This window comes from Balearica regulorum, chromosome 1, assembly GCF_011004875.1.
Source record: "Balearica regulorum gibbericeps isolate bBalReg1 chromosome 1, bBalReg1.pri, whole genome shotgun sequence".
Taxonomy (NCBI): domain Eukaryota; kingdom Metazoa; phylum Chordata; class Aves; order Gruiformes; family Gruidae; genus Balearica; species Balearica regulorum.
In genome coordinates this window covers 10777223-10794822 of record NC_046184.1, presented here as the reverse complement: position 1 = coordinate 10794822, position 17600 = coordinate 10777223, and the positions used below count along the sequence as shown (strand labels likewise).

Below are 17600 nucleotides of genomic sequence, written 5' to 3'. Positions count from 1 at the left end.
AAGAAAAAAAAAAAAGAAAAAAGAACAGACCTCCCACACTCACAGTGAACTCTTGCTAATTATTACATTGATGCTTCATGCTAACAAAGGTTCCACCTTAACAACTGTAAATTTAAAAAAAAAAAAAAGCCATGAAAAGCCAAAAAAAATGGAAACAGAAAGATGGGGAAAAACTCACAGTCTTACACATATTTCTGCTTCCCCACTCTGTTGAATAATAATGCTCTGGACTTCTTCATAAGTTTTCCCAGTCAAGGGGATGCCATTCCATTCCAGCACCTGCATTCCTAAGAAGGCAAAAGAGCAGGAGGTCAAGTGCTCAGATTTCGACAAAGGCATCAGACAGACTGCTTTGACAAGAAGATTTGATGTGAATGTTGTTTAAATGGCACAACATTAGCAAAGACCTTTCAATTCACGCAAATTAGACTGTTGAACGCTACTGTCCCATCAGCTAGAACTTACCTGTTGAAACAAGGCAGGGGATTAATTTCTATCTGATTCAGACTGTACATGCACTCTCTACAGTCTGGTTTTAATGATATTGAAAAACTTTTGCAATATCAAAAACATGCACACCTACCAACATAGCAAGAAACCAAAATATTTTATTTATCAGGCATTTCCTGGCCAGGCATGGTCTTGGAAGATAACTGTTGCCTACAGTGGCACATTGCTGTTAAGAACCTGAGCCTCAAAATGGGACTAAATTTGTGAATGTGATTTGGTAATTCAAATACTTTTTCTCTACTTTTTCACTTAAGAAAATACAACAAGATGAAGGCAGTTGGGCAAACTGACCTTAAATAAAAATTGTACTTCCACATTTCAATTATCAGCCTGGAAATATTCAGGTTTACATTTTTCGTCCATATCTTTTCTAATAAAAAAGTGACAGAACAGATCAACATAATTCATTGTGGAAGATAGGAACAGAGCTATGATAAACAGGCTGAAGAATACTGTATACTGATCTAATCTGTTATGTCTTCCAAGTATCTCAGGACTGAGCCAGGAGACTCGGTATGGAGCAAGGTATTGCTATAAGGAAGTTTTATGCTCAGTTTTTGCAGAGTCAATCCCTCTATAAATCATGAGAAGTGTATTCTGATGAGAAATCTTTTGGTTACAGTAAAATGCTTACAAAAAGCAAACTGTAGATTCATATTTGGGAGTTGCAACTCAGGTTCTGAGAGCAGCATTCATATTCTGAAGTAGTCATAAGGATGATGTCAAAGAGATTAACTTCTCACTAATGTACAAATGTCAAAATCCAAGCCTCAGGCTCTAGAGGAAAAAATTGCTTAATGGGACAAGATACTGAATTCTTAATAGTCCACTGAAAGCAATGTATGACAAAACATCTGAAAACCACATCATCCACACAGCAAGGAAAACCACAAACACTTAGCTTGCTACCACTTACACAGATAAAACCAAGTCTTCACGTGGGTCATATTTTTATTTCAAAATCCTGTGCTGTTGCATATAACAAATGGGAAAAATAATGAAGTGAAATGTGGAGATAAACTCATAGGAAAACAAGCTGCTAAAAAAACTATGAGAAATGTTCATGGAATAAAGCAGATTAAATTATTTGACAACGAAAGAATATGAGAAACAAAGACTATAACTTTATAATACAAAATTTTTCATAGGATTCCATGAATTAGGATTTGAAGTATCAGATCTGCTTATAACTTTTCTCAGTAAGAATGTATCATTTTGTTTGCAGCAATTTAGAGAAATACAGACTGTGCAGAATGACTAACAAGTGATGCTCAGAAGGCAGTAAAGCCAGCTGCTTACTGCCAAAATAGATTTGTCTTTTCCTAAAATTTAGCCCCTTTCATTTACCAGCCATTATTGAAAAGCATGATCTTGCTTTTGCTTCTTAGAGCAGATCTGGTTTTAAGCTCAGTTCCTCTGGAATAAAGCAGCAGTAATTATGAATAAATGCAGCTCCCCCTGATTTTCTGCCACACAAATATAACAGCATGCACTCTGTCTTTAGAAGGCTTCTAGAAAGGAAGGAACTGAAGTTATTTTTGTTTTCCTATCAATGTGTGTCTTCATAATCTATGAAGGATTGAACCTCTTGAGTAAGCCAAGCCAAGCCACTACTTCTATGTATTGGCAAAGAACAAGAATAAAACTGGAAAGTTTTAGGTATTTCAGAAAGTGATTAACAACCTTTTTTTTTTTAAAAAAAAAAAAAAAAAAGCAGCACTACGTTGACAAAATGCATCCAGCTACCTTCCTGGGTTTATCACATCCTGGTTGTATGGCTTCAGAAGAAAATTTACCGGGGGAGCTGTAAGGCTATCATCAACGACTTGCTTTAATTTAAAAGACCAGCAGGAAGAGCCTAGCTGAGTACCACTGCAGCACTAGAATTTGGAAATCATGTCTAATTTCCACTGGTGAGAGTTTCACTACTGAGTGCAATGGCACCGCAGTCACTCACTTGGTCAGTAAGGCCAAGCACACGTGAGCAAAGCAGCAAACCAAAAGGAAACTGATTCTCAACAGCCTTGGCTCACACAGAGATCCATTTAAGCTGTCAGTATATGGGTATATTCTTTTTATTGGCTGCCTTGTGGATTCATGAATGTTTAAAATCAAAGTAATTTAAACATGACATAATTGATCTGACTGATAGCCCTGGGGTCTAAGAAAAAAAAAAAAATTAGGCAAGAAGATGATTTCTCTTTTCTTAAGGAGTAACTGCTAAATAACTTTTGGTGGAAAAAAATACTGCTACAAAGAAAACCTTTAGGAGGAATGTGAGTCTAATCAGTAAAAGGAGAAAAAAAGGTACTGAGAAGTTACAGGAGACTGGTGATAATAAAGTTTTTTGCCTTGAAAACTATCACATCCTGTAACTAGTCTTTGGTATTTAGGACATGTTAATCAGATTTCCAAAACTTTGTATGCTTCAAACCACCAGCTTATTAGACAAAAAAAAAAAAACCAAACAGGAAGATGAGAAAACTTACATTGTTCCATGAGAATTCTGCTGACTGAGGAAGAACTAGTAATTGCCCTGATAATTGAATCCATAACTTCTTCTGGCATCTTTTTTTAATATTTTATTTTATTTTATTTTATTTTATTTTATATGGCTACCTCCCACATTGATGGTGAGCAACGATTTATTTTTAGCAATGTCAACTCCAACAGTCAGCAGACGAGCTTTATACATCAAGACCCCCTCCCAGCTCTACTAAGTATGCCGACACACATGATTTTCTGTCTTTTGGGCATCTACTTTGCAATCTGAACCACAAATATGGGCTGGGCGGAGAAGACTGAGAGCAGCCCTGAGGAGAAGGACTTGGAGCTGTTGGTGGATGAGAAGCTTGACATGACCCAGCAATGTGCACTTGCAGCGCAGAAAGCCAACCATATCCTGGGCTACATCACAAGAAGAGTGACCAGCAGGTCAAGGGAGGTGATCCTGCCCCTCTACTCTGCTCTTATGAGACCCCACCAGAGTGTTCAGCTCTGGGGTCCTCAATATAGGAAGAACATGGAGCTGTTGGAGAGAGTCCAGAGGAGGCCACAAAGATGATCAGAGGGCTGGAGCACCTCTCCCATGAGGACAGGCTGAGAGAGTTGGGGTTGTTCAGCCTGGAGGAAAGAAGGCTCGGGGAAGACCTTATTGCAGCCTTCCAGCACCTGAAGGGGCCTACAGGAAAGCTGGAGAGGGACTGTTTACAAGGGCATGGAGTGATAGGACAAGGGGTAATGACTTTAAACTGAAGGAGGGTAGATTCAGATTAGATATTAGGAAGAAATTCTTCACTGTGAGGGTCGTGAGGCACTGGAACAGATTGCCCAGAGAAGCTGTGGATGCCCCATCCCTGGCAGTGTTCAAGGCCAGGTTGGATGGGGCTTTGGGCAACCTGGTCTAGTGGAGGGTGTCCCTGCCCATGGCAGGGAAGTTGGAACTAGATGATCTTTGAGGTCCCTTCCAACCCAAACCATTCTATGATTCTATGATTCTATGATACTTCATGGTGACATTTAGAACCTGGAATCAGAAGTTGTTTATCATTTTCCACTGATTACAAAATGATTATTGCAGAGAGCGAAACTCATACATTCGTAACTGCTGTGGAGATATCCACATTTATCTACATTAATACCATCTTTTCCCTTATAAAAAAAAAAGTTACAGTCCTACTGTATTGAAAGAGAGAAAGAAGCCAATTGTGTTCATATATTGCATTTGCATCTGTTATTGGACACAGCTGGAGATGTTATCAAAATCTTAATGTACCTTTGCTCTGACACAGTATAGCCATTGTGTTCTTCTTTATAAGTACCAAATAAATATCTCAAAGGCTCCTGTATTTGTTATAGTTGCTGCTCTCAGTGCTTAAGCTAAGTGCTTGCTCCTGGAGGGAGGGTCAGTGCTTACACTGCAGAAGTGAGGAAGGGCCCACGTTTCACCAAAACCCTCACAGGAAGGAGAGGGTGGAATTTTGCTGTATTGCATACTTAATACATAATTAATACATACAGCTTAATGCTGTTCAAGATTGCCATGCTCTTTTTAGCAACTAGTAAAGTGTTATCTTTTATAATTTTTGTTTAGGCATGAAAAGGCCAATTAGTTGTTAACCAATAACAATAAAACCTGAAAACTCTGCAGAAATTATTTCCTTTTTCCGACATTTTGACTAGTCATTTGACAGCTTACCAAATGGAAGCTAAGTACCGGTGAAACGTGAAATCTGCTTGTAACAGTAAGGAGTCAGCAACTATCAAGAGGTAGCTTCTATCAGCCCAAGAATGAAAGTACTTTAAATAATTACCTGGGGTCCCTGGGGAGCATTCAGCATGCTTTATTGATCCTGGAAGATCTGTGAAATTTTGGGGAAGAGAATTCTTGGGTAGAAAGTTTTAATAATGTGGGAAAATAGTTGAGTTTGGACTCAAACCTAGGGTCAGACTTGAGCTTGCAACACTATATACAATTTCTTAGGAGCCTGAGTAAACCTGTGTCCAAATATCAGGAGTTGGTCTACTGAAATTTGCTTGGACTGGCCACATGGTTTGAACTGGGAGATATTTTTTATTGCTTATGTTAAACAACTAAGCCCTCTAATAGCTGACTATTTAGATTTATAAACATAATACATGTATTAGCTGTTAGAAAAAAATGCTTGCATAATAGCAATGACTATGTTGGCATTGTTCCCTGTTCAGTCTTGTGCAATGTTTTACAGCTGCTTAATCAAGAAATGCAAAATGCAGCTCACTCTTAATGTTCAACTGCCTGTATAAAATAAGGCACTTTTTAATCTTAAATTTTTCCATGTGTTTACAAGTCTTGCAAAATTGTACATTGTCCAGAGAGGTTGTGGAGTCTTTGTCCTTGGAGATGTTCAAAACCCAACAGGACAGCCCTGGGCAACCTGCTCTCACTGACCTTGCTTTGAACAGGGAGCTTGAACTAGGTGCTCTCCACAGGTGCTTTCCAGCTTCAACTGTTTTATGATTCTGTGTAAAAGAGTTACATCTTTCTTTATAGACTATACTAATGTTTTATCCATCTATGCTGTAGCTCTATGTATCAAAGAAAGCAGAAATAGCCAATTCTACAGATATTAGATCTGCCCTGTGATGTCCATGAATAGTTCAGAGTGCCATTTCATGAATTAACTGATTTGGCCTAACTGAAGAATAATGAAAAATTGTTCCTTATCTCTTTGAACTCCTGTACTTGAGTGGGTATGTACTCACACTATTTATCTGTCTTGTCATGAAGAGGAGAAATGCTTAGCAACAATGAAAAAGTCTGCAGTTTCAAATGATCAGAAATCAGTTTCATGGATGTTGTTGAAATTTCTGTGTGTCTAAATCTCATAGCTTCTTTTAAAATCTTGGTTTACAGTCAGTTTTAAAAGTGAAACATAATTGCATCCTGTATCATGGATTGCAGTATTTAGGTGCAACTTACACAAAAACAATAGTTCTTTGTTCTCCTACTTTTTGTCACAGGTACTTTGATGTAGTTCCTTTGGGTAGACTCTGCCCCCATTAAGTAATGATTAATTAAACTAATTAACTGTCATCCTATTTAAAACTAAACTAAGAAACATCTGAGAACTGATAAAATGAATCATTGTATTATTGCCTCTTTTAGGAGTTATGATAAAGAAAAGATATCTAAGACAGACTTACAGAGAGTGATCAAAAAATACTACCAACTATGGTCTTGATCCAATAAATAACAAAACACCCTTAATTTTCAAAGTATTTCTTACCACTGAATTTGCTATCCTATGGTGATACAGAACCCTTGACACTGAAATTGTTGCTTAACAGTGAAGATTAGATGATATCGTGGCTATTGTCAAATGTATTAACGTACAAGCATTTCAGGAGTGGATCTCTTTAGTGCATATACAATCCATGTTCATGGCCAATGGTTTAAGGACTCTTCCTTTGGAGATGTTGTTCAAGGACTGTGGCTGCGACCGCTCCTTGCTATGGACCCAGACACTGGCTCTCTTTCTACTTACACTATTTCATGAATTCTTCTTTTACTCCTGACTTGCACTAATGCAAAACACTGATGCAAATGCTCTTTTAAAAAAAAAATCAAATTATTAGATACTGGCTGTACAATTGTCAAACTTTGCTCTGTATTTGTGTACACCAGGGGTTACACAGAGTTTAGAAAATTTATAGAAATGACAGCTTCCCTCAAATGCCAGTAATAGGAGTGATTCAGAGCCATGACCTTGGACTATTTATAATATTATGTTTTCATATTCAGAAGAGTTTTCAGTAGAAACACACACTCCAGAATACCAGATACCTGCTGCAGAATACCTGTTCTCTGAAATGAATTTCATACCAGGGCAACTGTTAGACTTAAATGTTTTATTTATGCACAGAAACAATATAGCAAAGTTGCAAATACCCTATGCTGGTGCTTCAGAATCTCTCATCTTAGATCCAGAAGAGCTACTTCTAGCTTCATTCTCTGTAACTGGTGAGTCCTTGGCTTTGCATTAAGATCTTGAACATTGTTATTTTCATTTACTCCATGGGACCATGCATTTATCGGTTATTTAGACCCCATGACTTCATATAGAGCTAGTTGGAGAGGGGCTTGTTCCTTTGTCCTGCAGCCTTGAGAGAGAAGCTGACCATATGGTATGAAAAAGCAAATGAAAGAAGGGGAAACAGAATAAAATAACTAAAGTGTTGATGATGTCTTTGGGGGTTGGACATGGCCTGGATTTGGAAAGGCTATAGCATCTGTTCCCACATCTACCCCGGATATTCTTGCATAACTTCTTTTTTTTATGTCTGCTTCCTTAATAGTGATCAAGGGCAGAAATATTTATTTGCTTCATGAGGATATTGCAAGGAGATATGTATATCTCCATATATAAAAATATATTTGAAGAGCTCCTACTCTACTTGGGTGGCTGCTTTCAATAAATACATCCTTCTGTCTGCCACCTGGGTGATAAAGCTGTAGTGTTTAACTGAATGTGGTTGTATATATAGCATTCCTATTGATAAAAAAGCACAAAACAAATTATAAAATATGAAGACAGAATAGGGCTTGGTAGTAGAGTTTCTAACTGCCAACTGGAAGATACAACAAATATCTCAGTTTCCACCCATCTTCCATTAATTTCCACATTTTTTGTCCTCTTCAGATTCATCTCTAGGACTTGAGCTGGCTGCGTGATTGAAGATGAAATTGAAAGGAATCTGAAAATCATCAAAGGATTTTATTTCTCTGAATATAAGTCCCAACATAGTTGCTTCAAATACAGAAATACTAAACTGGGCCACAGAACATCTCTTGAATTTTATGCCCATGTGTAACACAGTGTACACTATTATAAAGACAATCTTAGCCACTTTGCATACACTGTTGTACTTCAGCACACCCAAAGTGCCTGAGAAGAGGTAAAATTTGTTTGCTGTGTCACTAAGAGTTTGTAATTACTTCTAAAAGTCAGACTACACATATATAAAACCTGTTTTTTCCCAGTTTTTAGACTCTCAGAAATGGTTTCCTACTGAAATTTAAAAATATCTAAGAATTACAATATTAGAATAGAGCCTCTGGTTTTGGTTACACCATAGTTATACACACAGATTGCTGGGTTTTATTCTCTGCTTCTTCATAGTTTGCCTTGTTTATTCTTATGCATAATAAACATGTCAGTTTGAGTTGCATTTTTTATTGGTCTGATGCTCACAGAGAAAAAGAAAATTGGACTCTCTAGACTAGCAGCTTCAATCAGTACAATGGGAATGTTAGTGTCTTTCTATTTCATAGAAGAATTAAAATTCAGAAACATTGCTTTGAAATCCCAGAAAGTGCTATAAAAGTTAAATGTGCACTCAGAACAAGGAGAAACAATATCAACTTGCAGCCTGACATTCAACACTAAATTACTTTATGGGCTGTGTTCTCCAGTTATTTTTCTTTTATTTCTAAACCTTTCTGATGTTTAAAAATAGGTTAATGAAAGTCAATGTGTTAATGTATTTCCCTGTACTGCTGGGCATGAATCACACCAAAACTCATTATTTTTTGTAGACACCTTAACTTCCTCTCCCATTCATCATTCACACCCAGGCTGAATATTTTCCATTATTACAATAATTATTATATAGACAAGACTCACAATTCTTAAAAATGGATATGTTGTTCATCAAATAGAAAGGATATAATGGACCTGCCTATGCCTTGTGACTGCTGTGCTGCTACTGTGAAATGGCATTTATAAAAGTACAGCCAGGGCAAATCAACCTTGTATTTGGGGTGCACTTGGCATTTACAGGCAGCTGCACACCACACCACACAACTGATTGGTACAGCTGCAGTTATCAACCCAGTACTAAACACCTCTCTAATTTAGTCTGCCTTCAGATATCTATATATATTGGAACACAATTCTGTAGATCAGCCTTCAGTTTGAACTATGCTAGGGTAACGATCTGGATGCTAGGTGACGATCTGGATGCGTTTGTACGACCTGAACTGAAGGTCTCGGCAAGTTAGTGAAGATTAGAGTTACTATTTATGACAACAACTATGATAGAAATGATAAATTTGGAGTGCTTTCACCACTACTCTATCCTCAAACATTATATTACATTAGAGTTACAGACAGATGATCATTTATACTATGCTGAACAAAATACTGTGGTGCATTGCAATTATTCAGTGTTTCAGAAAAATAAATGTTTTTCAAAACATACTGTTCGCTGAATCTATAGAGCATAGTGTATTTACTTTGCTTTCAGTAATGTCATATGAAAGATTGGAATGATTTTGTCAGAGAGATGAGCTTCCTGTAGAGAGCTCTAATTTAACTGAAAGTCTTAAACATTTCATTATCAGGTTGTGTTCACCAAAAAAAAAAAAAAAAAAAAAAAATTAAAAAAAAATCCACTTTTAAAAACAGTTTACTACAACTTCAGATTTTTTTCAAAAACTTGCAATAATATATATATGGTAGAATGAAAAAGTCTGTTTAATTCAAAATCACTTAATGATTCACCTAAAGTTCAGTAAACAAAGAGGGTGCAGAAATTTCTCTTTTCTGTCTTCTTCATGAGTGTTAAATACATAAACCCCATTATTTTCATGGGAGTTTAATGTCAGGCATGAATTTAGACTAATAGATCCCTGCCTGCATTCTATATTTGTCAATATAGAATGGGCTTTTTTTCTTTCGATATCCATTTTTGAGGAAAAAGTTATTCTCATTTACAGAAATGGAGTTATCTTAGCCCAGCTTCTATCAGTTACAACTGACAATGGAATTTGCTACAGTGATATTCGGATTTGAAATTTTCTTTTGGAGGGGCAGAGGGACATGTCATGAGATGTAAGCATACAGTTCTTGTGGAAGTTACAATGTGTGCCTGAAGAGTCACTCTCTCTGTATTACTTGGTTTCTAGTCTCCTTAAGAGTATAAATTACTGCAGCAAACCTGTCAAACAAAGTCTATGTAAAACACTGTTCTATTGTCAAAACAATTAGACTCTAAGCACAACTCTTAATGTAGATTAAAGGAAAACTGACATAAGTTATTTATGTTAAAATTTCTTTTGTACTTTCAAATAAAAATAAAATTAAAAAAAAAAAGCTTTAATGCTCTGTCTTCTACAGAGCAGGAGTGAAATTACCCATATCTCATGCAGGAGGAGGCCCACGGGCTGCTGCTACGATACCCACAGCCTGATCTTCCCTTTAACCAGGTGAATCTCTGCCAAGATCAAGCTCAATAGAACGGATCCAAGAAAGACCCAGACACTCCATCCTGGTAGTGTTGGTGTCTCTACGTACCAATGGAGGATTTATACGTGACATTCTGTTCTGCCTCCTATCTCTTCTCCATCACTTCTCTTTCTTCAAAATATCCCCCATTAGTGAAAGAACAGAGGATAGATTAAGTTCAGACCAGTCATTGTTGCTACATCAAAGAAACAGCAAATACATAGCACTGTGGTATTCTGGTTGCCACTCAAGCGGCAAGAAAAACTGAGTCAAGGGAGAGAAATTCATGAAGATTAGGGTCTCATCTCTGTCAAGTGGAGCTACATAATAGAAACCTTAAGACTAACATGAATGAAATATGAATTGGAATTTATGCATGTAGGACTCCCAGAAGGAATGGTGGATGAAGAAAAAGGAGATTCATGGCACATATGTTAGCAGGTCATCAAGATCCAAACACATTTATGTGTGGCTTCTCAAGACATTTAGCTCAGGAACGGGAAAGCAGCCTCAAAAAGACAGTGCAGAGCCACACTATAGCAAATGACTGACTATGCCAAAGTGCAACCTGAAACCATAAAGAGACAATGGTAGGAAGATAAAGAACAGGACTGAGGCCATGAGACCCGGAGACAAAGAACAAAAGTCGGAGAGTAAACCAGCAACATTTTTGAGTGACTCACAGAGGCATGGAGTAGAGAAACAAAAGATCACAGTCACTATCAGCTTCTAAAAATGTGCAAAAGGCACCTCCAAGAACATCACATGGTTGCCAATGTAAGAACATAGAGAAGACTCAATAGCTGGCGTCACTTGCTCTCTGGACATACTATTTGGAGACACGCATCCTCATGCTTAGGAGAAGGAGGGTATAAGAGAATTAGTTTATTTAGAAAGCACAACAGAGAAAGAATACTAATCCTAAAGAAAAGTTACTCTTAACTGAGGACCTCTAACCTGCTGCCTCCATTGGGGCTTCCTGAAGAGGCTCTTCTGATACAGATCTGCACTTCCCTGGGGGTCTACCCTTGCCTAATGAAGCCCTGGCTGGTCTGCAGCAATGTCACCACTAGGGGACTAGAGTCCAATTCAGAAAATAATGGAATTATTGTGATAATTTAAACACTGAAAGCATGCTAGGAATGAGCAAAGGCCATGGTTATTCATTGGATGACAATGCTACTTCAGATCAAATACAAACAACAACAGAAAGGTTTTGTAACTCACAGTAAGCAAACATCACGGTTTAAAAAGTCAAGTCTTCTTAATGAGAATGACTGAAGACCTTAAAATACCACTCTGTCATACAGCATAGAGTGAGATCTTTACTTTGTGTGTTCTAATAGGAGTGACCTTGTCAGATAATCATCCTCTATACCCTGGGGGTAATTTTACAGTTCTGATACTATGTGATTATTCAAATATAAAGTAGAATTTACTCACTATTGCCTCATTTGTGAGAGTCATGTAACCTGAAAACTAAGGAAACTAAATAGAAACTGCTGGCCAGTGCTATGCAGTTGTCATCTTCTGTATGCATCTATTTTTCAACTCTATATGTATAATTCTCCTTTTAAGAAAAGTTTTGGGAAATTATACTCTTCATAGCATCAGTAGGTAAGGAAAAATCGTTATATTTTCTTGGAACCAACAAGTTCATGTTCTAATTCAAGTTGAGCTAATTTTTTCAGTCATGTATTGAGTTTTCAGATAGGCAGATTCCCAATAAATGAAGTTATTTAAAAAAACAATTTACAATTGTTGGCATTGTTGTAGCTAGAAAAAATGAAGTAAATATTTTTATTTTTTTGCAAAATAAATAGTTTCTTTCAATTCAAAATTTTTAATTTGATATAATACTTAATTTGAAATTGAAGCAATTTTAGCCAGCATTTTTCAGGAAGAAAGTTTATTTCATAAGAAAGCCATTTTTTGTTTTTATGCTAGCATACACATAGGCACAGGTGAAAGAGCAAAGTCATGCCAAAATATGGTAGTGATGTAGAGTTAGCTAATTTTTTTCCTCAAAAAACAACAAAAAAAAGGAGGCTGTGTTTTGGGGTTTGGAGTTTTGTTTGCTCTATTCTCACATTTTCATGGACATTTTTATCACCAACAGCAGTAATTGAGTATTGCAGAAGTACTAGGGTAGAACACTGACCTTAGATTATAGTATAAATAGATATGTTTGTAAGTTCTTAATGGTATCTTCTGACATGGAAATAGATGCTATAATATTTAAACAAACAAACAAACAAACAAACAAATAAATACCTCTGGAGTAACTTGACTAGATGTGACAGAAATGGGCTTTTTTTGGGTCAATTTAGCAAATTGGCAGCTGTACCTTATGACCAATGAGAAGAATGAACTGAGATAGTGTACCTCAAGTGAAGAGGCTTAATGTGGTGGGCTCAGAGACTCAGTTGTAGGTCTGGTTCTGCTACAGCCAGCCGGGTGACCACCACAGGCAGGCCAGTTAGGGTCTTTGTGCCTCAGTTTCCTTACGTTTTAAAAACGCGTGGTAGAAAGATAACGGTATTGTCCATGAACTTCGAGACTTGCTGGTGACAAGTGCTATTAGTAAAGCTAAGCGTGTTTGCGCATCAGAAATCTTGATAACATTAATAGAGTTGAAGGAGATAGTACTTGTGAAGTATCAAGGGCTGGGCATTAACTCTTAAAATTTCATATCCTTATAACTCATTCATCAAGGATTTTATTGAAAAATGTTAAGATTATTCAACTTCAAGCAGTACAGGTTACATATCAAGCTAGACAAATGAGAAATAATAAAGTAACCAGTTAGCGACAACCAGTATTTTTAACAGTAAAGTTGAAAAAATGTAGGATTTCTGTTTTCAATAAATATTTATTCTTTCAAGTTCCGTGATAAAATCAGGCACAAACTCCTTTTTTAGGAACATCTGCTGAGTGACATTAATGGTAGTCCAATTTCACTGCTGAGTTCACAGAGCAAGTAAGCTCCCTCATATACGATGCTTAGGCTCCCAGAGCAGTGTTTCCAGGTCCCAAAGCAGCCTTTCTTGGGAGCTCAAGCACTACTCACTGTCTTGGCACAACCTGAGCTAGGAACTACGAATCAGAAAAATCTGGCAGGTTTCTACCCATGGTTTTATGAGTAGCGTTAGAGAGATCAAATAGGGATGGAAACTTCTGCCTGGTTGTATTTAAGAGTACAGTTCAACTTGCTGTACTGGTTTTGGCTGGGATAGAGCTGTCTCTCCCCCGTCTCACTGCAGGGGAGGGAGCGAGCGGCTGTGTGGGGCTTAGCTGCCTACCAGGATTAAACCACACTTGCAAATCTGCAACATGAATCAGAGAAAGGGAAGAGAGCATCAGTAACAACTGCCATACATCTCAAGGAGAGGGGTCCATGATAAACAATTAAAATTGCCATTTAAAAAATCCCAAACAAACACCCATAAATAATTTTAAATTAATTTCATTAAATAATATGAAATAATACTCTTCTCACTACCTTAGAATTTAAATCTGCTGATGCTTACACACCTCCAACATACTTGTAACTGTCACATGAACCTTTTTTATACAAATTTGTATGAAATTTTGTATACAAATTTGACCTGCAGTACTTTATCAAGGAAGCAGCATTATTCTCTCAAAAACACACATTGTAATAAACATAGAATTTGTGCATGAAGAAATAGCCTTGTAAACAAATTATGCAGGATTAGGTCCACGGTTATGTCATTCTCAGAAGGGTTCTCTAAAAGAAATTTGAACACATACTGAAGCTGTATTGTACGTTCAAGATATGATGGCGATTATCTGGCAGCTACATACCTAATCAACTTATATGAATACTCACATAAGATGTTAAAACCAGGCTCTATTGCTTTTACTGTAACTGTTATTTATATTCTAATAAGCTTTTTTATTATATTCTAATAAGCTTTTGGAACTCAAGCTTAAGAACTCGATATAAGAAACAGCATCCAGGCAAAAATATAAAAAATAATACATGAGACCAAGAACTAATCAACTCTATGCCAGATAGAGTAGGAGAGAAGCTACAGGAAAGGAGCAAATTAATAAAATAGTAACACAAGTATGTTCCTCTTTGACTGTTCCATACTTTCTATTGACATCAAATTCTGATTCAAACGTTAGATTCACATTATTCCCAGGAGACGTAAAGAACAGTTTTTTGACATGTGCATGAGTTCCTTCTTCATGACAGAGTTGCAATAATAATTTCAATAGCAAATCCCTTACAGCTGCAGGTTCTTGGAGGAAACTTATGTGATAAATGGGTAGTTCTTTTTTACTGGTTTTAATAGAACTAAAAAACCTACTTAGTATTATCATAGGCAAAAATAGCTTCAATTGTGAATGCTAGCAGGAGGCAGATAATTGGGTGCATGTGTGTGTTTGTAGGAATGTTCGAAATTGAAGTTTTGAACTCTCAAGGCAGAAGTGGCTACTTGTCAACTGCAACCAGTATGATCTGGTTTGAAATACTGGTGACACCTGGACTAAAGGAAAGTGACCCTTCCTGAGTCCTCCATTTAATAATGAGAAATGAGACAGAACTGCCAGTTAGCAGACTGATCATGCAATGTGCTGCTGCACAGACAGTTCTGATTGAATAAACCTGGGGGCTAGTGAGTCGAGAAAGAAGAGGAGGTGCTTAAAAGGAGGGGTCCCCAAAAGAAGTGGCCTTGGAAAGGAGAAGAGGGTCTTGAAAGAAGAAGGTGAAGATCCTGGCTGGAGGAAAGATGTGGTAAGTGGGGAAGACCCTGGAGACCCAGGAGATGGCTGGAGATGATTGCCAGGGGCCACCCAGGGACCATGTCAAGGGATGCCTGAGATGGGCACATGCAAGCAGTGGCGCAGCAGGAGCCAACACAATGTCCTGCCTGACCATCCCAGGCAGCACGTACTGGAAGGGAAGGTGGGACCTCCTGAAAGTACCACTGGGCTGGGAGCAAGTAAGCGTGAGAGAACTGGGCAGGGAAAGGACTCTGCTCTCCTTTGGTTTTAAACAAAACTCCGTATCCAGGTCCGCTGTGGGCAGGCGTTCGTGGTCTTGCCTGTGACAAGTAGAGGACAACTAAGAATAAACCAGTCAGAACAACTGATCACGTTACATTCATTGCCTGCCGGCTTTAGTAATCCAATGTATTTATTCATTTATTTATTTTAAATCCTTGAAGATAAGGGCAAAATAGCTTTGGCATGTGTACTGATTAGCAGCAGCTTCTATTTCTTCTCATTATCTACACTAAGACAAATGATCTCTTACTAGCCAGTCTCTGTACACTTGTGTTTTTCTTATGATTGCCATTAACATACTGAATTCATCGTGTAAGCATCAGGAAGACAAAGAAAACAAGTGTATGATACCACATTCCTTTACTGATAATTATAGCTCTAGAAACATTATTCATGGCCCTCCAGGGAAAGCCATTTCCCCAGAGGAGAAGCTGCTATTACCCCAAGGATGACAACAGCCACAAGAAGGCTCTGCTTGCAGCTGATGACAAGCAAAAGCAGGACTGGTAGTATCAGGGCTCATTTTCAAGTTTCCTGAAGGCACTTTGGAGCTTTTCTGCCAAAATAACTCATAGGGAATAATACAGCCTATGAGATGTGGTTGAAGACTTCTTGGGTCAAAGGATGAGGAGCTGGCCTTGATGAAACTGTGGCTAGGTAGGGGCAGGGAAGGTGCTGGAAGAATGCGTCCCCAGCCTGAGTGCTGCATGCCCATGGTGCGGTGCAAGCCCTCATCCTGCTGTTTCTGCTGCTGTGCAGCAATCGATAATTGCTGCCTGTACAGGGAACCTCCTGCCCTGTAGCAACAGTAATAAGCCTATTTCGATGGTCTCATAGTCTGAACTTAGCAACTACATGCTAGCCTTACAACAACCTCTGGTCCTATTTCTTAAAACTTGTGTGTCATTACGCATCAAACCCACACTTGAACACTGAAGTGTTACTGAATTTTTAGCACTGCATCCTCACTTTGGCTTTACTGGGTATTGCAATGGCCTATTCTCCTTCAAAAGCATGCCCCAAGTGAGATATCAAGCATTATTTTTAAACTGTCAAATATAAGCGTTAAACTGACATTTCAACTCCGTAGATTCAAGCTCAAATGTGTATTATGGGTCAACAAGGACAAAGGAGTTTGATCATTTCACTATTTAATCTTTTAAGACTGCTTTCATTTCACCAAAGCTACTGTACAGGTCAAAATCTTTTTTCCCAGGACTGATATATTAAAGTTATTAGTGTCAAACAATGTAAGAGAGTAAAACAATCCTCCCTGCTTCTTTACATCAAACCACTAAATATTCTTCCCCAGGCAAAAGGAGGAAAAATAGGTTTTATATTTAAGTGAATACAAATTACATATTTTCTTTCTTCTAGAGAAAATTTAAGCAAAAGCACCCTCCCCTCAAAATTGAGCATTTACATCTGTGAAATATTGTGAATCAGTTATGTAAAATAGGTGTAAATAAGGTAAAAATATATGTAAGCAGTAAAAAATGCCATCTGAAACTATAAAACCCACAGACATACTCAATACAATAAAAGAATAAAGAATATTGTGTGCTTTAGAGATGAAAGAGTTTGAGCAATTCTCCCTGGGTAAAAAGTATCCAAGGAATTGCTAAATTGCCTATCAACTCATCAGCATTTCAAAGGCATTTCTTTATCTTCACCAAAACCAATAATTATTTCCTCTACAAGTAATGAACCAAATTCATCTAATGTGATTATTTTTTACAGATGATAATAAATAATGTCTTGAATGTATACACCAACTTTAAAAGAAAATAATGAAAAGCCCAGTCACTTTTCCCAGTTCATTCCGAAGGCTCAGAGGCAATAGAAATATAATTGCCAGTTGTATTTCCTCTTTGCCAATTGCCGGGAGGCCTGCAGAAGCACTCCTAATCGTACTGGATACCTCTCTCTTCACAGGCGAATGAAAAGAACCGAACCCATGCTGCATCCTGAACACCTATAAATGGAAACCTGCAGATGGAAACTCGGTTTCATTCACATACGCACCTCTTCAAAGCGTGTGCTTTTGCAAACTGGAATTCATCAAACTGATCATGATTTTACTTGTCCTTCCACTGAATTCAGTGACAGCTGAGAACCGGATATGATATCCAAAGTGCAATTCTAATATTAATGCTCCTGTTCTAGTTATGGATGATGCTACTGGGAGGACAGGATCAAACAAGCAAAAGAAGATATTGCATCATATAACATATGGAGGGCCATTATACCTGAAGTATATGGGTAGACTAGACAAGAGCATGA

General features: G+C 37.6%; 1 protein-coding gene across 2 annotated transcripts in view; it reads right to left on the bottom strand.

The window, feature by feature from the left end:
- The window catches only part of PCLO (piccolo presynaptic cytomatrix protein), a 378115-nt gene that overhangs the window by 89746 nt on the left and 270769 nt on the right, over nucleotides 1–17600 (bottom strand). For both annotated transcript variants that reach the window (XM_075771604.1, XM_075771678.1), the window contains exon 11: nucleotides 179–287. In XM_075771604.1, the coding sequence (XP_075627719.1) occupies nucleotides 179–287 (109 nt within the window). The remainder of the gene's footprint in view (nucleotides 1–178; nucleotides 288–17600) is intronic.